Here is a 25,515-nt window from a genome sequence, read left to right as displayed (position 1 = left end):
TAGAGGGAGCGAGAGAGAGGGCTGCGCGCGAGAGGGAGCGAGAGAGAGGGCGCGCGCGAGAGGGAGCGAGAGAGAGGGCTGCGCGCGAGAGGGAGCGAGAGAGAGGGCTGCGCGCGAGAGGGAGCGGAGAGAGAGGGCGCGCGCGAGAGGGAGCGAGAGAGAGGGCGCGCGCGAGAGGGAGCGAGAGAGAGGGCCTGCGCGCGAGAGGGAGCGAGAGAGAGGGCGCGCGCGAGAGGGAGCGAGAGAGAGGGCGCGCGCGAGAGGGAGCGAGAGAGAGGGGCGCGCGCGAGAGGGAGCGAGAGAGAGGGCGCGCGCGAGAGGGAGCGAGAGAGAGGGCGCGCGCGAGAGGGAGCGAGAGAGAGGGCGCGCGCGAGAGGGAGCGAGAGAGAGGGCGCGCGCGAGAGGGAGCGAGAGAGAGGGCGCGCGCGAGAGGGAGCGAGAGAGAGGGCGCGCGCGAGAGGGAGCGAGAGAGAGGGCGCGCGCGAGAGGGAGCGAGAGAGAGGGCGCGCGCGAGAGGGAGCGAGAGAGAGGGCGCGCGCGAGAGGGAGCGAGAGAGAGGGCGCCGCGAGAGGGAGCGAGAGAGAGGGCGCGCGCGAGAGGGAGCGAGAGAGAGGGCGCGCGCGAGAGAGCGAGAGAGAGGGCGCGCGCGAGAGAGCGAGAGAGAGGGCGCGCGGGAGAGAGCGAGAGAGAGGGCGCGCGGAGAGAGCGAGAGAGAGGGCGCGCGCGAGAGAGCGAGAGAGAGGGCGAGCGCGAGAGGGAGCGAGAGAGAGGGCGCGCGCGAGAGAGCGAGAGAGAGGGCGCGCGGGAGAGAGCGAGAGAGAGGGCGCGCGCGAGAGAGCGAGAGAGAGGGCGCGCGCGAGAGGGAGCGAGAGAGAGGGCGCGCGCGAGAGAGCGAGAGAGAGGGCGCGCGGGAGAGAGCGAGAGAGAGGGCGCGCGGGAGAGAGCGAGAGAGAGGGCGCGCGCGAGAGAGCGAGAGAGAGGGCGCGCGCGAGAGAGCGAGAGAGAGGGCGCGCGCGAGAGGGAGCGAGAGAGAGGGCGCGCGCGAGAGCGAGCGAGGGCGAGCGCGAGCGAGAGAGAGGGCGCGCGCGAGGGCTAGCGAGAGAGAGGGCGCGCGCGAGGGCGAGCGAGAGAGAGGGCGCGCGCGAGGGAGAGCGAGAGAGAGGGCGCGCGCGAGGGCGAGCGAGAGAGAGGGCGCGCGCGAGGGCGAGCGAGAGAGAGGGCGCGCGCGAGGGCGAGCGAGAGAGAGGGCGCGCGCGAGGGCGAGCGAGAGAGAGGGCTGCGCGCGAGGGCGAGCGAGCGAGAGGGCGCGCGAGGGCGAGCGAGCGAGAGGGCGCGCGAGCGCGAGGCGCGCGAGAGGGCGCGCGGCCGGGCGCGCGAGAGCGCGAGAGAGAGGGGCGCGCGAGAGCGAGCGAGAGAGGGGGCGCGCGAGAGCGAGCGAGAGAGGGGGCGCGCGAGAGCGAGCGAGAGAGGGGGCGCGCGAGAGCGAGCGAGAGAGGGGGCGCGCGAGAGCGAGCGAGAGAGGGGGCGCGCGAGAGCGAGCGAGAGAGGGGGCGCGCGAGAGCGAGCGAGAGAGGGGGCGCGCGAGAGCGAGCGAGAGAGGGGGCGCGCGAGAGCGAGCGAGCGAGGGGGCGCGCGAGAGCGAGCGAGAGAGGGGGCGCGCGAGAGCGAGCGAGAGAGGGGGCGCGCGAGAGCGAGCGAGAGAGGGGGCGCGCGAGAGCGAGCGAGAGAGGGGGCGCGCGAGAGCGAGCGAGCGAGAGAGGGCGCGCGAGAGCGAGCGAGAGAGGGGGCGCGCGAGAGCGAGCGAGAGAGGGGCGCGCGAGAGCGAGCGAGAGAGGGCGCGCGAGAGCGAGCGAGAGAGGGCGCGCGAGAGCGAGCGAGAGAGGGGCGCGCGAGAGCGAGCGAGAGAGGGGCGCGCGAGAGCGAGCGAGAGAGGGCGCGCGAGAGCGAGCGAGAGAGGGCGCGCGAGAGCGAGCGAGAGAGGGGGCGCGCGAGAGCGAGCGAGAGAGGGGGCGCGCGAGAGCGAGCGAGAGAGGGGGCGCGCGAGAGCGAGCGAGAGAGGGGGCGCGCGAGAGCGAGCGAGAGAGGGGGCGCGCGAGAGCGAGCGAGAGAGGGGGCGCGCGAGAGCGAGCGAGAGAGGGGGCGCGCGAGAGCGAGCGAGAGAGGGGGCGCGCGAGAGCGAGCGAGAGAGGGGGCGCGCGAGAGCGAGCGAGAGAGGGGGCGCGCGAGAGCGAGCGAGAGAGGGGGCGCGCGAGAGCGAGCGAGAGAGGGGGCGCGCGAGAGCGAGCGAGCGAGGGGGCGCGCGAGAGCGAGCGAGCGAGGGGGCGCGCGAGAGCGAGCGAGCGAGGGGGCGCGCGAGAGCGAGCGAGAGCGAGGGGGCGCGCGAGAGCGAGCGAGAGAGGGGGCGCGCGAGAGCGAGCGAGCGAGGGGGGCGCGCGAGAGCGAGCGAGAGAGGCGCGCGAGAGCGAGCGAGAGGGGCGCGCGAGAGCGAGCGAGAGAGGGGGCGCGCGAGAGCGAGCGAGAGAGGGGGCGCGCGAGAGCGAGCGAGAGAGGGGGCGCGCGAGAGCGAGCGAGAGAGGGGGCGCGCGAGAGCGAGCGAGAGAGGGGGCGCGCGAGAGCGAGCGAGAGAGGGGGCGCGCGAGAGCGAGCGAGAGAGGGGGCGCGCGAGAGCGAGCGAGAGAGGGGGCGCGCGAGAGCGAGCGAGAGAGGGGGCGCGCGAGAGCGAGCGAGAGAGGGGGCGCGCGAGAGCGAGCGAGAGAGGGGGCGCGCGAGAGCGAGCGAGAGAGGGGGCGCGCGAGAGCGAGCGAGAGAGGGGGCGCGCGAGAGCGAGCGAGAGAGGGGGCGCGCGAGAGCGAGCGAGAGAGGGGGCGCGCGAGAGCGAGCGAGAGAGGGGGCGCGCGAGAGCGAGCGAGAGAGGGGGCGCGCGAGAGCGAGCGAGAGAGGGGGCGCGCGAGAGCGAGCGAGAGAGGGGGCGCGCGAGAGCGAGCGAGAGAGGGGGCGCGCGAGAGCGAGCGAGAGAGGGGGCGCGCGAGAGCGAGCGAGAGAGGGGGCGCGCGAGAGCGAGCGAGAGAGGGGGCGCGCGAGAGCGAGCGAGAGAGGGGGCGCGCGAGAGCGAGCGAGAGAGGGGGCGCGCGAGAGCGAGCGAGAGAGGGGGCGCGCGAGAGCGAGCGAGAGAGGGGGCGCGCGAGAGCGAGCGAGAGAGGGGGCGCGCGAGAGCGAGCGAGAGAGGGGGCGCGCGAGAGCGAGCGAGAGAGGGGGCGCGCGAGAGAGCGAGCGAGAGAGGGGGCGCGCGAGAGCGAGCGAGAGAGGGGGCGCGCGAGAGCGAGCGAGAGAGGGGGCGCGCGAGAGCGAGCGAGAGAGGGGGCGCGCGAGAGCGAGCGAGAGAGGGGGCGCGCGAGAGCGAGCGAGAGAGGGGGCGCGCGAGAGCGAGCGAGAGAGGGGGCGCGCGAGAGCGAGCGAGAGAGGGGGCGCGCGAGAGCGAGCGAGAGAGGGGGCGCGCGAGAGCGAGCGAGAGAGGGGGCGCGCGAGAGCGAGCGAGAGAGGGGGCGCGCGAGAGCGAGCGAGAGAGGGGGCGCGCGAGAGCGAGCGAGAGAGGGGGCGCGCGAGAGCGAGCGAGAGAGGGGGCGCGCGAGAGCGAGCGAGAGAGGGGGCGCGCGAGAGCGAGCGAGAGAGGGGGCGCGCGAGAGCGAGCGAGCGAGGGGGCGGGCGAGAGCGAGCGAGCGAGGGGGCGGGCGAGAGCGAGCGAGCGAGGGGGCGGGCGAGAGCGAGCGAGCGAGGGGGCGGGCGAGAGCGAGCGAGCGAGGGGGCGGGCGAGAGCGAGCGAGCGAGGGGGGCGCGCGAGAGCGAGCGAGCGAGGGGGCGCGCGAGAGCGAGCGAGCGAGGGGGCGCGCGAGAGCGAGCGAGCGAGGGGGCGCGCGAGAGCGAGCGAGCGAGGGGGCGCGCGAGAGCGAGCGAGCGAGGGGGCGCGCGAGAGCGAGCGAGCGAGGGGGGCGCGCGAGAGCGAGCGAGCGAGGGGGCGCGCGAGAGCGAGCGAGCGAGGGGGCGCGCGAGAGCGAGCGAGCGAGAGGGCGCGCGAGAGCGAGCGAGCGAGAGGGCGCGCGAGAGCGAGCGAGCGAGAGGGCGCGCGAGAGCGAGCGAGAGAGAGGGCGCGCGAGAGCGAGCGAGAGAGGGGGCGCGCGAGAGCGAGCGAGAGAGGGGGCGCGCGAGAGCGAGCGAGAGAGGGGGCGCGCGAGAGCGAGCGAGAGAGGGGGCGAGCGCGAGGGAGGGGGCGAGCGCGAGGGAGGGGGGCGAGCGCGAGGGAGGGGGCGAGCGCGAGGGAGGGGGCGAGCGCGAGGGAGGGGGCGAGCGCGAGGGAGGGGGCGAGCGCGAGGGAGGGGGCGAGCGCGAGGGAGGGGGCGAGCGCGAGGGAGGGGGCGAGCGCGAGGGAGGGGGCGAGCGCGAGGGAGGGGGCGAGCGCGAGGGAGGGGGCGAGCGCGAGTACTGGGCTAATGGGAAGATTCTTGGTAGTGTAGATGAACAGAGAGATCTCGGTGTCCAGGTGCATAAATCCCTGAAGGTTGCTAACCAGGTTAATAGGGCTGTTAAGGCGGCATATGGTGTGTTAGCTTTTATTAGTAGGGGGGTCGAGTTTCGGAGCCACGAGGTCATGCTGCAGCTGTACAAAACTCTGGTGAGACCGCACCTGGAGTATTGCGTGCAGTTCTGGTCACCGCATTATAGGAAGGATGTGGAAGCTATGGAAAGGGTGCAGAGGAGATTTACTAGGATGTTGCCTGGTATGGAGGGGAGGTCTTACGAGGAAAGGCTGAGGGACTTGAGGTTGTTTTCGTTGGAGAGAAGGAGGAGGAGAGGTGACTTAATAGAGACATATAAGATAATCAGAGGGTTAGATAGGGTGGATAGTGAGCGTCTTTTTCCTCGGATGGTGATGGCAAACACGAGGGGACATAGCTTCAAGTTGAGGGGTGATAGATATAGGACAGATGTGAGAGGTAGTTTCTTTACTCAGAGAGTAGTAAGGGCGTGGAACGCCTTGCCTGCAGCAGTAGTAGATTCGCCAACTTTAAGGGCATTTAAGTGGTCATTGGATAGACATATGGATGAAAATGGAATAGTGTAGGTCAGATGGTTTCACAGGTCGGCGCAACATCGAGGGCCGAAGGGCCTGTACTGCGCTGTAATGTTCTAATTCTAATTCTGAGAGCGAGCGCGAGAGCGCGAAGCAGAAAAAAGGGGGCGGGGGCACATGACAGATGTCAGGTTGATCACACCTGCGAACCAGGCTGAATATAGAAATTATAGAGGGGTAGTGAAAAAGAGTTTCGAGGGGTGAACAGGGATTAGGAGAAGACACTGGCAGCCAATATAAAAAGGAATCCAAACGTCTTCTATAAGCATCTGAACAGTAAAAGAGCAGTGTGAGGAGGGTGGAGCCAAATAGGGATCAAAAACTGGGCATCTACACATTGAGGCAGAGGGCATGGCTGAGGTTCTAAATGAGTACTTTGCATTTGTCTTTATCAATGAAGAAGCTGTTCCCGAAGAATCGGGAAAGAGGAGGCAGTTGAGATACTGAATGGGCTAAAAATTGATAAACAGGAGGTATTAGGAAGGCTGGCAGTACTTACAAGTTTCTAAGTCACCAGCACTGGGTGGGATGCATCCACTGCTTTTCTTGATATATATTGATGACCTAGACTTGGGTGTGCAGTGGGGAACGTTTAAAATAGCCATTCACAGGCTTCAGCAAAAGTACATTCCGTTCAAAAACAAATTCGCGTCAAGAAAGATTCATCCGTGGCTCATTCAGGAAGTTATGGCGAGTATTAGAGTAAAAGAAGAGGCTTAGAATGTTGCAAAAAATAGTAGCAAGTCTGTGGATTGGGAGTGTTTTAGACACCAGAAAAGGGCCACCAAAAAGTTGATAAAAAGGGAAAAAAAGAATGAGAGTAAACTAGCCAGCAATATAAAAACAGACTGTAAGAGCTTTTATAGAAACATAGAACATAGAAAAATAGTAGGCCATTCAGCCCTTCGAGCATGCTCCACCATTCAATACGATCATGGCTGATCATCCAAACTCAGTAACCTGTTCCCGCTTTCTCCCCGTATCCCTTGATCCCTTTAGCCCCAAGAACTACATTTAACTCTTTCTTGAATATATTTAATGATTTGGCCTCAACTGCTTTCCGTGTTAGAGAATTCCACAGGTTCACCACTCTCTGGGTGAAGAAACCTCTCATCTCAGTCCTAAATGGCTTACCCCTTATCCTTAAGACTGTGACCTCCTGGTCCTGGACTCCCCTGCCATTGGGAACATCCTTCCTGCATCTAGTCTGTCCAGTCCTGTTAGAATTTTGTAGGTTTCTATGAGATCCCCTCTCCTTCTTCTAAACTCTAGCGAATACAAGCCTAATCGACCCAACCTCTCCTCATACGTCAGTCCTGCCATCCCAGCAATCAGTCTGGTGAACCTTCGCTGCACTCCCTCCTTAGCAAGAACATCCTTCCTCAGATAAGGAGACCAAAACTGCACAAAATACTCCAGATGTGATCTTATCAAGGCCTTGTATAATTGCAGCAAGACATCCTTGCTCCTGTACTCGAATCCTCTATGAACGCCAACATACCATTTGCCTTCTTAACTGTCTGCTGTACCTACATGCTTACTTTCAGCGACTGGTGCACCAGGACACCCAGGTCTCGCTGCACCTCCCCCTTTCCCAATCTTTCGCCGTTCAGATAATAATCTGCCTTTCTGTTTTTGCCTCCAAAGTGGATAACCTCACATTTATCCACATTATACTGCATCTGCCATATATTTGCCCACTCGCTCAAGCTGTCCAAATTACACTGGAGCTTCTCTGCAACCTCCTCACAGCTCACCCTTCCACCCAGCTTTGTGCCATCTGCAAACTAGGATATATTACATTTAATTCCCTCATCTATATAATATATATTGTGAATAGCTGGGGTCCTAGCACTGATCCCTGCGCTAACCCACTAGTCACTGCCCGCCACTCAGAAAAAAACTTGTTTATTCCTACTCTTTGCTTCCTGTCTGCCAATCAGTTCTCTATCCATGTCAGTACCTTACCCCTAATCCCACGTGCTTTAATTTTGCACACTAATCTCTTATGTGGGACCTTATCGAAAGCCTTCTGAAAGTCCAAATACACCACATCCACTGGTTCTCCCTTATCTATTCTACTAGTTACATCCTCAAAGAATTCCAGTAGATCTGTCAAGCATGATTTCCCTTTCGTAAATCCATGCTGACTTTGTCGAATCCTGTCATTGTTTTCCAAGTGCTCTATTACATCTTTCTAATGGACTCTAGCACTTGGAATACTGCGTGCAGTTTTGGTCTCCACATTTAAGAAAGGATATAATTGCACTGGAGGTGGCGCAGTGAAGATTTACTAAATTGGTCCCTGGGATGAGGGGTTATCCTGTGGTGAGAGGCTGAGTAAACTAGGCCTATATTCTCTGGAGTTTAGAAGAATGAGAGGTGATCTAACTGAGACATACAAGATTCTGAAAGAATTTGATAGGGTAGAAGCTACGAGATTGTTTCCGCTGGTTGGGGAAACAAGAACGGGGGCAGAGTCTCAGGATAAGTGGCCAATCATTCAGGACTGAGATGAGGATAAATTAATACACTCAGAGGGTTGCAAATCTTTGGTGTTCTCTACCCCAGGTGGTTATGGATGCTCCATCGTTGAATACATTTAAAGCTGGGATAGACAGATTTTTGGTTTTGCAAGGAATTAAGGGATATGGGGAGCGGATAGGAAAGTGGAATTGAAGCCCAAGATCAGCCACGATCGCATTAAATGGCGGAGCAGGCTCGATGGGCCATATGGTCTACTTCTGCTCCTATTTGTGTTCTTGTGCAGGGCACAATTTCTGTAGATGACACAAAACTTGGAAGTATTGTGAACTGTGAAGAGGATAATGATAGACTTCAAGAGGACATAAACAGGCTGGTGGAATGGGCAGACACGTGGCAGATGAAATTTACTGCAGAAGTATGAAGTGGTGCTGAAGGCAGCAAGGTGGAAATTGCAGAGGTACTGGCCATAATCTTCTAATTCTCCTTAGACTCAGCAGTGATGCCAGAGGACTGGAGAAATGCAAATGTTACATCCTTGTTCAAAAATGGGTGCAAGGATAAACCCAGCTTCTACAGGCCAGTCTGTTTAACCTCGATGGCGGCAAAACTTTTAGAGATGATAATCCGGGAGAAAATCAGCAGTCACTTGGACAAGTGCGGATTAAGGAAAGCAGGAGCATACTTTAAAAAAAAAATTGCGTTTAACTAACTTGATTGAGTTTTTTGAGGTAACAGAGATGGTTGATGTCTGGTATATGGATTTCCAAAAGGCGTTTGATAAAATGCCACAGAACAGGCTTCTCAGTAAAGTTGAAGCCCATGGAATAAAAGAAAGAGACAGTGGCAGCATGGATACAAAGTTGCCTGAATGACAAGAAAGAGTGAGTAGTGGTGAACGGTTGTTTTTCAGACTGTAGGAAGTTATAAAGTAAGGTTCCTCAGGTGCCAGTACTACGACCACTGCTTTCCTTATATAATGCAGAGAAGTGTGAAATGGTACATTTTGGTAGGAAGAGTAAGGAGGCAAAATAAAAGGTACACTTCTAAAAAGGGTGGAAGAACTGAGACACCTTTTGGTAAATGTGCACAAATTGTTGAAGGTGGCAGAGAATGTTGAAAAAGTGATTGATAGAGCATAAAGGATTCTGGACTTTATAAATAGAGGTATATAGTACAAAAGCAAGGAAGTTATGATGAACCTTTATAAAACTCTGGTTTGGCCTCAAGTGGAGTAGTGTGTCCAATTCGGGGCACTGCACTTTAGGAAGGATATAAGGCTTTAGAAAGGTTGCAGAAAAGACTTACAAGAATGGTTCCAGAGATGAAGGACTTCAGTTATGTGAATAAATTAGAGAAGCTGGAGTTGCTCTCCTCAGAAAAGGCTGAGAGGAGATTTGATAGAAGTGCTCAAGATCATGAGGGGTCAAAAGCACAAGAGCAAAAAAAAAACTGTTTCCAATGACGGAAGGGTCGAGAACCATAGGACACCAATTTGTGTTTGGCAAAAAAAAACTAACGGCGGCATGAAGAATTTTTAAAAAAAAAACATAGCGAGTGGTTAGGATCTGGAATGAACCACCTGAAAGTGTGGTGGAAACAGATTCAATCATGGCTTTTCAAAAGGGAATTGGATAAGCACCTGAACAGAAAGATTTGCAGGGCTACGGGGATAGGACGGGGGAGTGGGACTAGCTGAGTTGCTCTCGCAGACAGCTGGCATGGACATGACAGTCCAAATGGCTCCTTCCTTTTTGCTACCACGAGTCTATGATTCTAAGCTAAAGGCCAGACGTAAGAGGGGATGGAAGGACAGGCAGAAGCTGATGGGTAGATGTAGAGAGACAGTGAAGACATGATGTATAACAGTTCAGGAAAAGGGAACAGGCAACATCATTTAAAGGGAGAGAGACAAATTTGAGTATTTACTTTTCCATACTATTTTTGATCACAGTATGCTATTAAAGGAAAGGAGCAAGTAGAAGCTATACTCTGTATGATTTGAGATAATGTTGATAATTACAGACTAGGACACTGATCTCTTGTATATTCGTAACAATGTAATTTCATAATAGTTGTGCTGAGGCTGCTGGATAAATTAATCATGTCGAGCAGGTAAACTATCTACTGTGACAAACTGTCTGCCAAGCTGTAGTTTTAACCATAGACAGAATCAATGTTTAGCCATGACTGTTTAGTGTGTCCAGAGTAGTTGGCATTAATTTTAGTGAAGCACTATTATACATTGGTGGTAAAATGGAGGGCATTGAATCATTGAGACAATTGCCGTATTTTAATCATCTCTGACAGTGTTTATCCATTCCATCATTTAGAATAAGTTTTAGAAGTCGGAATTGACAAACAGTAAAAATACCTTTGCTGATCTTCTGAGCAACTACTACAGGTTTAAAAAGTTCATTCAGCTCTTGGAGCTCTTTCTTTTTATCATCTTTCTTTGATTTCTTTTCTTCACCAAATGGTATCTAAAGAAAATAAATGAACTTCTTAACAAGCAAAAATAGCACACTAACTTTGCTTGGAAGCTCCAGCTTTTTGGCAAAGGCGTTTCAGTGTCTCAATATGCACCAACAATTCAAAATAGAATTCACTTTTCTAATTTACAGCTCCAGTTCAATAAAACCTTCACATCCGGGTACAAGTCTCTCTTTAGCCAACAGATTTTCTTGAACCTATTTGATCATTTCAAACCATTTAATGCTTTATTGATAGTCAGGTTTTCAAGGTTGCAATAGAGCTGAAAGCATTTCCCAGCACAACATTTTAAATAAACTTTGAAGATTTTGTCTCGGTTTGTCTGAGATGACTCACTAAGAAAGGCAACCAAATGTTCCACAACTTACAGGTCTTCAACATTTAATTTACTGTACCTGTTTTCCACCTGACTGCCCTTGCTTGACTTGATTTGTGACAGTTTTGATAAATTTCTGCTGTTTCGCTCCTTTCTTGTTCTTCAGACCAAAGGTCTTATCCTAGAACAGTAAGAAGCCAACATCTGAAGTTTACATAGGTGAACAGTATTCAGAATACAACTTGCCTCCCCTTCACTTATGGTGGATGCTATACCATATATATTAGGGCGTTCCCATTCATGGTCCACTCTGGGATGGTGACCAAGTTGGATCCACTGCCATTTTCACCTTTTCTACCTCTCCAAAAAATAAAGACAAAGGATCAGGGTAGTGCAACATCTTTACAGTAGGTGGAAGGGACCATTTTAAAATATAGCTTCAGATTCTATCCTTTAAAAAAAAAACTCATCCTGTGCAATAACATCTACGCTGGTTAACTAGTAGTTAAAAAAAGGTGCAAGAATAAGCCCAACAACTACAGGCCAGTTAGTTTAACCGAGGCTTTGGGAAAGCTTTAAGAAATAATAATCTGGGACAAAATTAACAGTCACTTGGACAAATGCAAATTAATTGAGGAAAGTTAGCACGGATTTGTTAAGGGCAAATCTTGTTTAACTAATTTGATTGAGTTTTTTGATGAGGTAACAGAAAGGGTTTATGAGGATAATGCCATTGATGTGGTGTACGTGGACTTCCAAAAGGCATTTGACAAAGTGCCACATAACAAGCTAGTCAGCAAACAGAGCTCGTGGAATAAAAGGGATAGTAGCAGCATGGATGCGAAATTGGCCAAGTGACATGAAACAGCGTAGTAGAGAATGGTTGTTTTTCAGACTGGAGGAAGGTACATAGTGAGGTTCCCCAGGGTCAGTGTTAGGACAGCTGCTTTTCTTGATATACATTGATGACCTAGACTTAGGTGTACAGGGCACAATTTCAAAATTTGCAGATAACACAAAACCTGGAAGTATTGTGAACTGTGAAGAGGATAGTGATAGACTTTAAGAGACAGGCTGGTTGAATGGGCAGACGTGTGGCAGATGAAATATAATGCAGAGCAATGTGAAGTGGTACATTTTGGTAGGAAGAGTGAGGAGAGGCAATATAAAATAAAGGGTGCAATTCTAAAAAGGGGGTGCAGGAGCAGAGGGACTTGGGGTATATGTGGACAAATCATTGAAGGTGGCAAGGCAGGTTGAGAAAGTGGTTAATAAAGCATATGGGCTTTATAAATAGGAGCATAGTGTACAAAAGCAAGGAAGTTATGTTAAACCTGTATAAAACACTGGTTTGGCTTCAACTGGAGCGTTGTGTCCAATCTTGGGCACCACTCTTTAGGAAGGATGTTCGGATGCAGAAAAGATTCACAAGAATGCTTCCAGGGATAAGGAACTTCAGTGACATAGATAGATTAGAGACGCTAGGGTTGTTCACCATGGAAAAGATTAAGAGGAGATTTGACAGAGGTGTTCAAAATCATGAGGGGCCTGGACAGAGTAGATAGGAAGAAACTGTTTCCATTGGTGGAAGGATAGAGAACCAGAGGACACCGATTTAAGACAATTGGCAAAAGAAGCAATGGGTGACATGAGGAAAAACATCTTTTAAAAAAACGCAGCAAGTGGTTAGGATCGGGAATGCACTGCTTGAGCGTGTTGTGAAGGCATATTCAATCCAGGCCTGTAAATGAGAATTGGACAGTTATCTGAAGAGAAAAAATATGCAGGGTTACGGGGAAAAGGCAGGGGAGTGGGACTAGGCGAGTTGCTCTTGCAGAGAGACGGCACTGACAATGGGCTAAATGGTCTCCTTCGGTGCTCTAACCATTCTATGACGGGCAGCAGTTTAACTTGTGAGGAACTGCATGCAAAGACCTATGTCCCACCACCTCAATTAAGGGACTGGTAGAGACTGATGCTTAAAAAAAAAAAGTTTAAACATTTTTTTTTCCTTCAAATACGAAAGGGCCTCAAAATTGCACACTTCTCTGCACTCTGGTCAAAAATGCACAAAATCAAGAACCAGATTGTTTCCTTTCAATGTGGCTTTCTGAAATGTTCGAACAGACAGTGATTTCTCACATATGAAAACGGAACTGCGCCGATTGCCAGAGAACTAAACTGACATTGTAGTGCTAAGTGAAATGTGCCAATCTGAAACTGGCCAAGTAATGGAAACTGATGCTGGCGTTACCTTCTTCTGGAGTGGCTGGAGCAAAGAGGAACACTGTGAGGCTGATGTTGCCTTTGCTAATGTATCACATTCAAACTGGAGAACTTTTCCAAAGGTATCAAAGACCAGGCGATGACACTAAGATTGCATTTATCATTAGCAACTATGCACGCACCATGATCATCCAGCCACGAGATCAAAAATGAGTTCTATGAAGATCTAGATCACAGGCACTTGAGATAGCAAGAATGACAAAATCACTGTGTGATTCCAATGCTCATGTTGGGTCAGAGCATAAAACTTGACAGGCGTCATTGGCAAATGTGGCATTGAAAATTACAACAGTGGCAGCCTTCACACACACCATCTTCTGGCAATTTAGTTGCTCTCAAAAAGGGAAAGCTTTTGGATCTGATCCTATTTCAGTTGATACACAAAGCCAGTAGCAACTATTTAGTTAAAAGCCTCAACAAATTATTTCAACATGCGTGGCACTCAGGAAAGATGCCCCAAGAGTTTAAAGGTGCTTCAATTGCCCACTCTACAATGGAAAGGGAAAGTGTTTTCACACTGCGGAATCTCTTTAGTTGTCATCGCTGAAAAGATCCTTGAAAAAGTAATGCCCAATAGCTTTATTCAACACCTTAAATGAGTAGTAGGCTTTTTTCAGCAATGTGGGTAAGAGGCAGAACTGACATATTTTCAGTAGCCAGTCAACTCCTGGAAAAACAGAGTGCTAAATGTAGACATTTACTGTGGCCTTGTTGACATGGGAAAGGCAATTGACATTGTTCGAGAGGATTTTTCAGAGAACAATTTTACGAAGTTTGGGTGTCTAGAGAAATTCATTGAAATTGTCAAACAATTCCATGATGACAAGACAGCTAGTGTTAGAAGACTGAGACAACTCTATTTCGTTCCTAGTTACAAATGGTGCTACACAAGAATACATCCTTGCACCATCATTCCAGCATTTTGTTTGCTGCTATGCTTTCAATAATTTCAAGATCAGATTCAGGAAAAATGGTAAGCTCTTCAGCCTTAGACAACTACAAGCTAAAACAAGGGTGCTGGAAGAACTTATTTGTGAACTCCTATTTTTTCTCGATGTGGGATATCATGGCCTACTTATGGGATGATCTGCAAATAATCATGAAACACTTTGCAACAGCTTGCTGCATTTGATAAGACTATCAGCCTTAAGACAGTGGCATTCTTTCAACCAACCCCATCTAAGGATTAGACGCCCCCTATCATCATAATCGATAAGCATATGGTTCAGGATATTGTAATTCACCTACCTAAGTAGCATCCTTTCTAGAGATCTCCATATTGATACAGAAGTATCCTGAAGAATCATTAAGACCAACTTGGTCTTTGCAAAACTTTGTGAACACTTCGGGGATAAAGGCATCAGTCCAGAGACCAAGCTCAAAGTACACAGGCTGCCTTTCTGCCAAGCCTGCTTTATGCCTGTGAACTTAGAAAATATATGCGCCATGTAAAAAAAACTAATCACTTTCACATAGCTGCCTAAGATGACTAATGAAAATAAGATGGCAAGAAGTCAAAAAAATTTGACATGCAAAGTATAGGTGCTCTGATCATGAAAGCAAGGCTACGGTGTTCAGGCCATACGGCATAAATGTCAGATGAACAAATCCTGAAGATCCTTTTCAGTGCATCGACAACTGGGATGCGATCTCATGGTACACAGCAAAAGAGATATAAAGATTGCTTAAATTCAATTCTGAAAGTGAAAAATAAATCTCCATAAGTGGGAACAACTTGCTTAAGAAAGCATGACAAAAAAAACACCCATGAAGGCATCTCTTGCTATGACCCTCTGTATTGCTGATACTCATTGGGAATGCCAGTTGAGGAAGTCTCACCTGAAAAATCAAAAATCACAAGGGAATGTCTGCCTACAGACAATTCAAAACGAAATGAATTAGGAACTACCAGATTAAACATAAAATAAAATGCTAGTGCCCTAGCACACGACCCTGGTTAGGCCTCATCTAGAATAGTGTCCAGTTCTGGTCCTTTCGCATGGTGGGAGACATAGAGGGTCTAGAAAAAGGTTCAGAGCTGGACCACTAGATTAATAATTAGGTTAAATACCCTCAGTTGTTACAATAGACTTAGAGTTGTTTCTTTTTAACTCTAGTAAAGCATAGACTTTGGAGAGACTTGACTGAAGTATTGAAAACAAAGGTAGGAGGAGACTGTGTACATGTGAACAGATTACTTGAGAAGTTTGGAAGCAGAAGTCCTGCACATAAATTACGTAAACACAGACTGAGATTAGAGGTCAGGTTTCTCTTTTCACAGAGGGTCATGAATCTCTGGAACAGTTGCCATCTTGTACAGCAGATTCCCAACAAACATTCAAATTGGAACTGCATGGGACTGATATCACTATGCACAAAAAGGAAGATGGGGATGTTGGGTGACGCACTTCGTGGTCAATCATCTCCTGGAATAAGTTTTTAAATTGCCTTCAGAAATGGAAAGGAATTTCCCAGAATTATACACTCCAAATCCTTCAGCAGGTATCTGAACATCCAGAACTGCAAGAACATCCCTTCCTACACTTCAAAATCTCCACCTAACCTGAGTTTCAAAGTCCTGATGCAATATTCTCACTGATGGAAGGGGCCATCGACAATGCTACCAAGCGATACTTGCTCAAACATAACCTGCTTGCCAACGCTCAGTTTGGGTTCTGCCAGGGCCTCTCTGCTCCTGACCTCATTACAGCCCTGGTCCAAACATGGACAAAAGAGCTGAACTCCGGAGGTGAGGTGAGTGACTGCCCTTGACATCAAGGCAGCATGCGACCAAGTATGGCATCAAGAAGACCAACAAAACTGGAGTCAGTGGAAATCGGGGGGAAAACTCTCCACGGTTGGAGTCATACCTAGCACAAAGGAAGATGGTTGTGGTTGTTGCAGGTCAACCATCTCAGTCCCAGGACATCACTCCAGGAATTCCTCAGGGTAGTGTCGTAGGCCCAACCATTTTCAGCTGCTTCATTAATGGCCTTCCCTCCATAAGGTCAGAAATGGTGATGTTCGCTGATGATTGCAGAATGTTCAGCACCATTTGCGACTCCTCAGATACTGAAACAGCCAGTGCCCAGATACAGCAAGACCTGGACAACATTCAGACTTGGGCTGATAAGCGATAATTAACATTCACGCCATACAAGTGCCAGGCAATGACCATCTCAAACAAGAGAGAATCCAACCATCTCCCCTTGGTGTTCAATGGCATTAACAATCGTTGAATCCCCACTATCAACATCCTGGGGGCTGACCAGAAACTGAACTGGACCGGCTACGTAAATACTGTGGCTACAAGAGCAGGCCAGAATGCAGTGAGTAACGCACCTCCCCAAGGGCTGTCCACCATTTACAAGATACAAGTCAGGAGTGCGATGGAATACTCTCCACCTGCCTAGATGGGTGCAGCTCCAACACTCAAGAAGCTCGCCACCATCCAGGACAAAGTAGCCCGCTTGACTGGCACCCCATCCACCACCGTCAAAATTCCCTCCCTTCACCACCACAGGGGCAGTAGTGTGTACCATCTACAAGATGCACTGCAGCAACTCACCAAGGCTCCTTCGACAGCACCTTCCAAATCCGCGACCTCTACCACCTAGAAGAACAAGAGCAGCAGATGCATGGCAACACCACCACCTGCAAGTTCCCTTCCAAGACACAAACCATCCTGACCTGGAACTATATTACTGCTCCTTCACTGCCGCTGGGTCAAAATCCTGGAACTTCCTTCCTAACAGAACTGTTGGTGTACCTACATCACATGGACCGCTGCGATTCAAGAAGGCAACTCACCACTACCTTCTCAAGGGCAATTACGGATGGGCAACAAATGCTAGCTTAGCTGTCAATGCTCACATCCCACCAACGAATAAAAAAATTCAAAATTCACACATTTAGGAGTCCATCCTTTTTGTTAAAGGCATAATGGGAGGGTGGGGGGTGGCGGGGGGAAGGAGAGACTTGAAGAGCTGGTCCAGTGAGAAAGCTGAAAAAATCTATTGTGCAAGAGAACAATGAATCTCTTTGCAGGGTCGGGTCATTTCTCGCTGTGCTGGGAGGGAAAGAGACATTGGTGTCAGACTTTAGCGGAACACTATTTGGCTCCTCTGATACATTATGACACATGAAAAGCACTAGTGTTTAACAAAAAGCCAGTTTTCTCAGAAACTGGTACGATGGCATTTGTTAGTATTACTTATTTAAGCTCCTTTTCTAATCAGTAATGCCACTGGCAAAGGTGACCTGAAGTTGACATCTACAATTGATAAATTCCTTATCCAGGAATATGCCTGGCAAGCTGTAGAGAGAATAGAGATCAAGTCTTAGGCCAAAAGACCACGATTGTACAGCACTACAGTCAGGATATCTGACTTTAACTTTGGACTGTTTCATATCATCTTCTCCTTATCCTTGTTTTATGACCACATCTTGCCTAATCTGAGTCATATCCATGTAACCAAAACTTGGCTACACGCCCTGGAAGTCCCTCCCTCGACCTTTCTGGCTCTCCACCTCACTTTTCAAAATCCATCACTACGCCCAAGCTTTTAGCCACTTCTTCCAATATCTCCATCTTTGACTTTGCATCCATTTTTTTCTGTTTCCATTATATTTTTCTATGTTAAAGAACATAAGAAATAGGAGTGGACCGTTCAGCCTTTTGAGCCTGCTTTGCCATCAAGATCATAGCTGAGTTTCCACCTCAACTCCACATTCCTACACTACCATTATCCCTGGATTCCCTTCTTATTCAAAAATCTATTAATCACTGTCTTGAATATAGTCAACAACTGATCATTCACAGCTTTCGGGGGCGAGAATTCCAAAGATTCACAACCCTCTGAGTGAAGAAATTTCTCATCACAGCCCCAAATGGCTGACCCCTTATTCTGAGACTGTGACTCTAGTTCTTGACTATCCAGCCAAGGGAAACATCCACCGAGTACCTCAAAAGCCCCTTAAGAATTTTATGTTTCAATGAGATTAGCTCTCATTCTTATAAATTTTAAAGAATATAGGCCAAGTCTACTCAATCTCTACTTAAGGGACAATCATGCATAACTATAGAAGCTTTTACAACCAGTTTTCATGTCCCTGATTAGTTCACAGGCATGTCCTCTTTATCCTTTATCAAATTTTTTTTGTCATCCCTTGCTGAATTCTAAAATCCTCCCAATCCTCAGACTTCGTACTCTTTCTGGCAATATTGCAAGCCTCTTCCTTTAATACTATCTAACTGCTCGTTAGCCACGGTTGGAGTATTTTTCCCGTGGACTTTTTATTCCTTAAAGGAATGTATATTTGTCGCAAATTATGATTTAATTTTTAAAAAATGTTTGCCATTGCTTATCTGTCATACCTTTTAAAGTAGTTTCCTAATCTACTTACCAACTGGCCTCATTGCTTGCTTTGTTCAGATTTAAGTCCTTTGTTTCGTTCCCAAACTCAACATAATATTTATCATATTATGATCATTCTTTCCCAGAGGCTTCTTTACTACAAGGTTAATTAACCCTGTATTATTGCACAATATGAGATCTTAAATAACCTGTTCCCTAGTTAGTTTTTTAGATCACTATAATCGAGGAACTATTCGAGTAGATTCCATGAACTTGCTTTTCATACTATTATGCAAATTTGGTTAGCTCAGTCTACATGAAGATTAAAGTCCCCATGATTACTCGATTACCAGAAAAGGAAAGCTTATGTCGGACATCGAGAACTCAATACTACAGAAAGCCGAGAGGAGTATAGAAAGTGGAGGGGTGGAATCAAAAAGGAAATTAAGAAAGCAAAGAGAGGGCATGAAAAATTATTGGCAAACAAAATCAAGATGAACCCAAAGATGTTTTATCAATACATTAAGAGTAAGAGGATAACTAAGGAGGGAGTAGGGCCCATAAAAGATCAAAAACACAACCTATGTGTAGGGGCGGAAGATGTTGGTATGGTTCTTAATGAATAATTTGCATCTGTCTTCACGAAAGTGGGGGACGATGCAGATATTGTAGTTAAGGAAGGGGAGTATGAAGTAATAGATGTGATAAACCTAGGGAGAGTGGAAGTTTTAATGGGATTGCATCCTTGAAAGTTGATATATCACCAGAGCTAGATGAAATGTACCCTTGGCTGTTAAAAGAAACAAGAGAGGAAATAGCAGAAGGTCTGACCATCATTTTCCAGTCCTCACTAGATACAGGTGTGGTGCTGGAGGATTGGAGAACTGCAAACTTTGTACCTCTGTTTAAAAAGGAAGCAAGGGATAGACCGAATAATTACAGGCCAGCCAGTCTAACCTCAGTAGAGGACAAATTATTGGAATCTATTCTGAGACACAAGATAAACTGTCACTTAGAAACGCACATGTTAATCAAGGGTAGTCAGCAGGATTTAAGGGAAGATCTTGTTTGACCAACTTGATCGAATTTTTTGTAGTAGTAACAAGGAAGATAGATGAGGGTAGTGCAGCTGATACGGTCTGCAAGGATTTTGCCTTGGTTGGCGAGGGATATTGAGGGTCTGGTCAGGACAAAGAAGGAGGCATATGTCAGGCATAAGCAGCTGGGATCGAGCGAGTCCCTCGAGGAGTATAGGGGATGTAGGACTACACTTGAGGAAATTAGGAGGGCGAAAAGGGGCCATGAGATTTCCCTGGCAGATAAGATAAAGGAGAATCCTAAAAGATTCTATAAGTATAGTAAGAGTAAAAGGGTAGCAAGGGAGAGAGTAGGTCCCCTTAAGGATCAGTATGGAAATCTATGTGTGGAGCCATGGGAAATGGGCGAGGTCTTAAATGAATCTTTCTCGTCCGTATTTACCGTGGAGGTGGTCATGGAAGCTAGTGAGTTCAAGAGCGGGAACACCGATATCCTGGAGCATATCAACATTACAAAGGAGGTGGTGTTGGAGGTTTTGAAGTGCATTAAGGTGGATAAATCCCCAGGGACTGACCAGGTGTATCCGAGGATGCTATGGGAAGCAAGGGAGGAGATTGCTGGGGCCCTGGCAGAGATTTATGTATCATCGTTAGCCACGGGTGAGGTACCGGAAGACTGGAGGATAGCTAATGTTGTGCCTTTATTTAAGAAGGGCAGCAGGGATAAGCCAGGGAACTACAGGCCGGTGAACCTTACATCAGTGGTGGGAAAGTTATTGGAAGGGATTCTGAGAGACAGGATTGAGATGCATCTGGAAAGGCATGGTCTGATTAGGGATAGTCAGCATGGCTTTGTGTGTGGGAAATCATATCTCACGAATTTGATTGAGTTTTCCGAGGAGGTGACCAAGAGGATTGAAGAGGGCAAGGCGATGGACGTTGTCTACATGGACTTTAGCAAGGCCTTTGACAAGGTCCCACATGGTAGGCTGGTCCAGAAGGTTCGAACACATGGGATCCAGGGTGAGCTACCAAACTGGATACAAAACTGGCTTGGTGATAGGAGGCAGAGGGTGGTAGTGGAGGGTTGTTTTTCAGATTAGAGGTCAGTGACCAGTGGTGTGCCGCAGGGATCGGTGCTGGGCCCTCTGTTGTTTGTCATATATATTAATGACTTGGATGTGAATATAAGGGGCATGATTATTTGCAAATGACACCAAAATTGGTGGTATAGTGGACAGTGAAGAAGGTTGTCTAAGGTTACAACAGGATATAGATCAACTGGGAAAGTGGGCAAGGGAGTGGCAAAAAAGTGGCGGCACAGTGGTTAGCACCGCAGCCTCACCGCTCCAGAGACCCGGGTTCAATTCTGGGTACTGCCTGTGTGGAGTTTGCAAGTTCTCCCTGTGTCTGTGTGGGTTTTCTCCGGGTGCTCCGGTTTCCTCCCACATGCCAAAGACTTGCAGGTTGATAGGTAAATTGGCCATTATAAATTGCCCCTAGTATAGGTAAGTGGTAGGGAAATATAGGGACAGGTGGGAATGTGGTAGGAATATGGAATTAGTGTAGGATTAGTATAAATGGGTGGTTGATGGTCGGCACAGACTCGGTGGGCCGAAGGGCCTGTTTCAGTGCTGTATCTCTAAATAAATGGAATTTAATGCAGACAAGTGTGAAGTGATGCATTTTGGGAAGTTAAACCAGGGCAGGACATATACAGTGAATGGCAGGGCCCTGGGGAGTGTTGTTGTGCAGAGACACCTTGGGGTGCAAGTGCATAGTTCCCTGAAAGTGGCAACACAGGTAGACAGGGTGGTGAAGAAGGTGTATGGCATGCTTGCCTTCATCGGCCGAGGCATTGAGTACAAGAGTTGGGACGTCATGTTACAGTTGCACATAACGTTGGTTAAGCCGCATTTGGAGTACTGTGTGCAGTTATGGTCGCCGCACTACAGGAAAGATGTGATTAAGCTAGAGAGGGTGCAGAAAAGATTCACAAGGATATTGACTGATTTGGAGGGCTTGAGTTATAAAGAGAGATTGGATAGGCTGGGTCTGTTTTCCCTGGAATGAAGGAGGCTGAGAGGTGACATGACAGAGGTATATAAGATTATGAGAGGCATAGATAGGGTAGATAGCCAGAGTCTGTTTCCCATGGTAGGGGTGAATAAAACTAGAGGGCATAGATTTAAGGTGAGAGGGAGGAGGTTTAAAGGGGATCAAAGGGGTAAATTTTTCACACAAAGAATAGTGGGTATCTGGAATGAGCTGCCTGAGGAGGTGGTGAAGGCAGGAACAGTAGCGACATTTAAGAAGCATCTTGACAAGTACTTGAATGAGCAAGGCATAGAGGGATATGGAATTAATGCAGGCAGATGGGATTAGCATAGATAGGCATTATGGTCGGCATGGACGGGGTGGGCCGAAGGGCCCGTTTCTATGCTGTACGACTCTGACTCTAAGGTCCCACATGGCAGACTGGTTAAAAAAATAAAATCCCATGGGATTCAAGGAAATGCAGCAAGGTGGATACAAAATTGGCTCAGTGGCAGGAAACAAAGGGTAATTGTTGACAGGTGTTTTAACGACTGGAAGGCTGTTTCCAGTGGCATTCCGCAGGGCTCAGTACCGAGTCCCCTTCTTTTTGTGGTTCATACTGACGACTTGGACGTAAATGTAGTGGGCATTATCAAGAAATTTGCAGACTACACAAAGATTGGCCATGTGGTAGATAGCGAGGAGGATAGCTGTAGGCTGCAGGAAGATATTGATGGTCTGGTCAGATGGGCAGAAAAGTGACAAATGGAATTCAACCTGGCGAAGTGTGAGGTGATGCATTTGGGGAGGTCAAACAAGGCAAAGGAATACACAATTAATGGGAAAATACTGAGAAGTGTACAGGAAGTGAGGGACCTTGGAGTGAATGTCCACAGATCCCTGAAGGTAGCAGGACAGGTTAAGAAGGCATATGGAATCCTTTCCTTTATTAGTCGAGGTATAGAATATAAGAGCAGGGAGGTTATGATGCAACTTGATAACTCAGTAGTTAGCCCACAACTTGAGTAGTGTGTGCAGCTCTGGTCACCTCATTACAGAAAGGATGTAATTGCACTAGAGAGGGTACAGAGGAGATTTACGAGGATGTTGCTGGGACTGGAAAAATGCAGCTATAAGGAAAGATTGGATAGGCTGGGGTTGTTCTCCTTGAAACAGAGAAGGCTGAGGGGAGATCTGATTGAAATGCACAAAATTTTGAGGGGCCTGGATAGAGTGGAGGTGAAGGGTCTATTCACCTTAGCAGAGACTAACGAAGGGGCATAGTTTTCTAGTAATTGGTAGAAAAATTCATGGGGAGATGAGGAAAATCTTTTTCAGCCAGGAGGGTGGTGGGGGTCTGGAACTCAATGCCTGAAAGGGTAGCAGAGACAAAGACCCTCAACTCATTCAAATGGAGCCTGGATATTCACCTCAAGTGCTGTACTCTGCAGGTCTATGGACCAAATGCTGGAAGGAGGGATTAGAATAGGTGGATCGTTTTTTGGCCGGCACAGACATGATGGGCCAAGTGGGCTCTTTCTGTGCCTTAAACTTTGTGATTCTACCCTTATTACATACACCTCTAATTTCCTGATTTTTGTTATGCCCAGTACTATATCCACTGTTAGGGGGCCTATAAACTACACTCACCAGTGCTCCTTGCTATTGATAGGACCACCCAAACTGATTCTACTTGATTTACTAAGACAAGACCCTTTCTTTCAACTGTCTTTATCCCATCCTTTACAGGGTTACCACCACCGCAACCGCACCCCCACCACCCCCACATTCCTTTTTCCATTTTGCCTATCTCTCTTAAAAGTTAAATATGCTGGAATATTTAGTTCCCAAGCTTAGTCACTCTGCAAACATATGTCTGTAATGGCTATTAGACCAAACCCGTTAATTTCTATCTTTGTGCACTCAAGATATAATGTCGTTAGCTTTAACTTTTTTCTACTTTTCCCTACCAACTTAATCTCTAATACCCTATTTCCTTCAAGTTCTGTCCCTCCCTGATCCACTCTGCTTAGCTTCATCTAAACCACTTCTCTGCTCTAGTCTTGGCATTTCTCTTACTGCTTTTAAGTTTCTTCTTTATTGGCCTCCTTGTCTCGACAGACAATGGGTAAGTGCCTAGAGGGGATCAGTGGTTTGTGGAGCAGCACCTGGAATAGCTATAAAGGCTAATTCTAGAGTGACAGACTCTTCCACAGGCGCTGCAGATAAAATTGGTTGTCGGGGCTATGACACAGTTGGCTCTCTCCTTGCACTTGTCTTTTTTCCTGCCAACTGCTAAGTTTTTTCGACTCGCCACTCTTTAGCCCTGCCTTTAGCTCTGGCGACCATTGGCAACTGAATCCCACGACTTGTGGTCAATGTCACAGGACTTCATGTCGCGTTTGCAGATGTCTTTAAAGCAGAGACATGGACAGCCGGTGGGTCTGATACCAATGACGAGCTCGCCGAACAATACGTCCTTGGGGATCCTGCCATCTTCCATGCGGCTCACATGGCCAAGCCACCTCAAGCGACGCTGGCTCAGTAGGGTATATATGCTGGGGATGTTGGCCGCCTCGAGGACTTCTGCATTGGAGATACAGTCCTGCCACCTGATGCCAAGGATTCTCCAGAGGCAGCGAAGATGGAATGAGTTGAGACGTCGCTCTTGCCTGACATACGTTGTCCAGGGCTCGCTGCCGTAGAGCAAGGTACTGAGGACACAGGCTTGATACACTCGGACTTTTGCGTTCCGTGACAGTGTGCTATTTTCCCACACCCTCATGGCTAGTCTGGACATAGCAGCGGACGCCGTTCCCATGCGCTTGTTGATTTCTGCATCGAGAGACAGGTTACTGGAGATAGTTGAGCCTAGGTAGGTGAAATCTTGAAACACTTCCGAGAGTTTGGTCGCCGATATTGATGGATGGAGCATTTCTGACGTCCTGTCCCACGATGTGCGTTTTCTTGAGGCTGATGGTTAGGTCAAATTCGTTGCAGGCAGCCGCAATCCTGTCGCTGAGTCTCTGCAGACAACCTGCCATCTGATCTTGTGTGGAGGAAAATTCCTTCTTCTGAAGACTTGATCACATGCGACATCAGCAGTGAGAAGATTCCAAATAGCGTAGGTGCGAGAACACAGCCCTGTTTCACGCCACTCAGGATAGGAAAGGGGTCTGATAAGGCTATGCTGAATTGTGCCTTTCATATGGTCATGGAATGAGGTGATGATACTTAGTAGCTTTGGTGGACATCCGATCTTTGCTAGTAGTCTGAAGAGACCACATCTGCTGATAAGGTGAAAGGCTTTGGTGAGATCAATGAAAGCAACGTAGAGGGGCATCTGTTGTTCGCGGCATTTCTCCTGTAGCTGGCGAAGGGAGAACAGCGCGTCAAAGGTGGATCTCTCTGCACGAAAACAACACCGTGCCTCCGGGTAGACACGCTCAGCCAGCTTCTGAAGTCTGTTTAAAACTACACGAGCGAAGACTTTCCCCACTATGCTGAGCAGGGAGATTCCACGGTAATTGTTGCAGTCACTGCGGTCACCCTTGTTCTTATAGAGGGTGATGATATTGGCATTGCGCATGTCCTGTGGTACTGCTCCCTCATCCCAGCACAGGCAAAGCAGTTCATGGAGTGCTGAGTGTATAACAGGCTTGGCACTCGATTATTTCAGGGGTAATGCCATCCTTTCCGGAGGCTTTTCCACTGGCTAGAGCATCAATGGCATCACTGAGTTCCGATTTCGTTGGCTGTTCGTCCAGCTCATCCATGATGGCAGAGACTGGGCTGCATTGAGGGCGGTATCAATGACATTTTCCCTGGAGTACAGTTCTAGGTAGTGCTCCACCCAGCGGCCAATTTGCTTGCATTGGTCAGTGATTGTTTCCCCTGATTTAGACTTGAGAGGGGCGATCTTCTTGATGATTAGCCCAAAAGCTCTCAACGCCATCATACATTCCTCTAATGTTTCCGGTGTCGGAGGCCAGCTGAATACGACTGTATAGGTGTTGCAAGTTGTCATCTGCACGGCGCCTGGCTCTACCTTGTGCAGTGCTTCTGGCTACTTTGAGTGCTACGGATGTTAACTCGCTGGGGGCTTTCTTGTAGTTCAACAGTGCAGTGCGCTTAGCGGCTATGACAGGTTCCAGCTCTTCTAAGTGAGACTGAAACCAGTGTGCATTCTGCTTCTCACATTTGCCAAAGGTGGTCATTGTTGAGTCATAGATGCGTCTCTGATGTGGGCCCACTTCACCTCTGCAGGAGTGTTTTGAAGGGCTTTTTCAAGTGAATTTAGAAATTTATGTAACAACTGTGGATAAGAAATTCTGTTAGTGTTGATGCACGGGTGGCTCTTCTGCTTAGAGCGATGTAGCT

The 25,515-nt window shown here is 49.4% G+C and overlaps 1 protein-coding gene across 2 annotated transcripts in view; it reads right to left on the bottom strand.

Moving 5' to 3' along the window:
• Positions 1–25,515, bottom strand: part of zc3h15 (zinc finger CCCH-type containing 15) — a 51,994-nt gene that overhangs the window by 24,048 nt on the left and 2,431 nt on the right. For both annotated transcript variants that reach the window (XM_068035577.1, XM_068035576.1), the window contains exons 2-3: positions 10,498–10,599; positions 9,984–10,092 (exon numbers count right to left, since the gene is read on the bottom strand). In XM_068035577.1, coding sequence (XP_067891678.1) covers positions 9,984–10,092; positions 10,498–10,599 — 211 coding nt within the window. The remainder of the gene's footprint in view (positions 1–9,983; positions 10,093–10,497; positions 10,600–25,515) is intronic.

The sequence above is a fragment of the Heterodontus francisci genome, chromosome 7 (genome assembly GCF_036365525.1).
Source record: "Heterodontus francisci isolate sHetFra1 chromosome 7, sHetFra1.hap1, whole genome shotgun sequence".
Lineage (NCBI taxonomy): Eukaryota > Metazoa > Chordata > Chondrichthyes > Heterodontiformes > Heterodontidae > Heterodontus > Heterodontus francisci.
The sequence above is the reverse complement of the archived record's forward strand: the minus strand, read 5'-3'. Positions and strand labels throughout refer to the sequence as shown.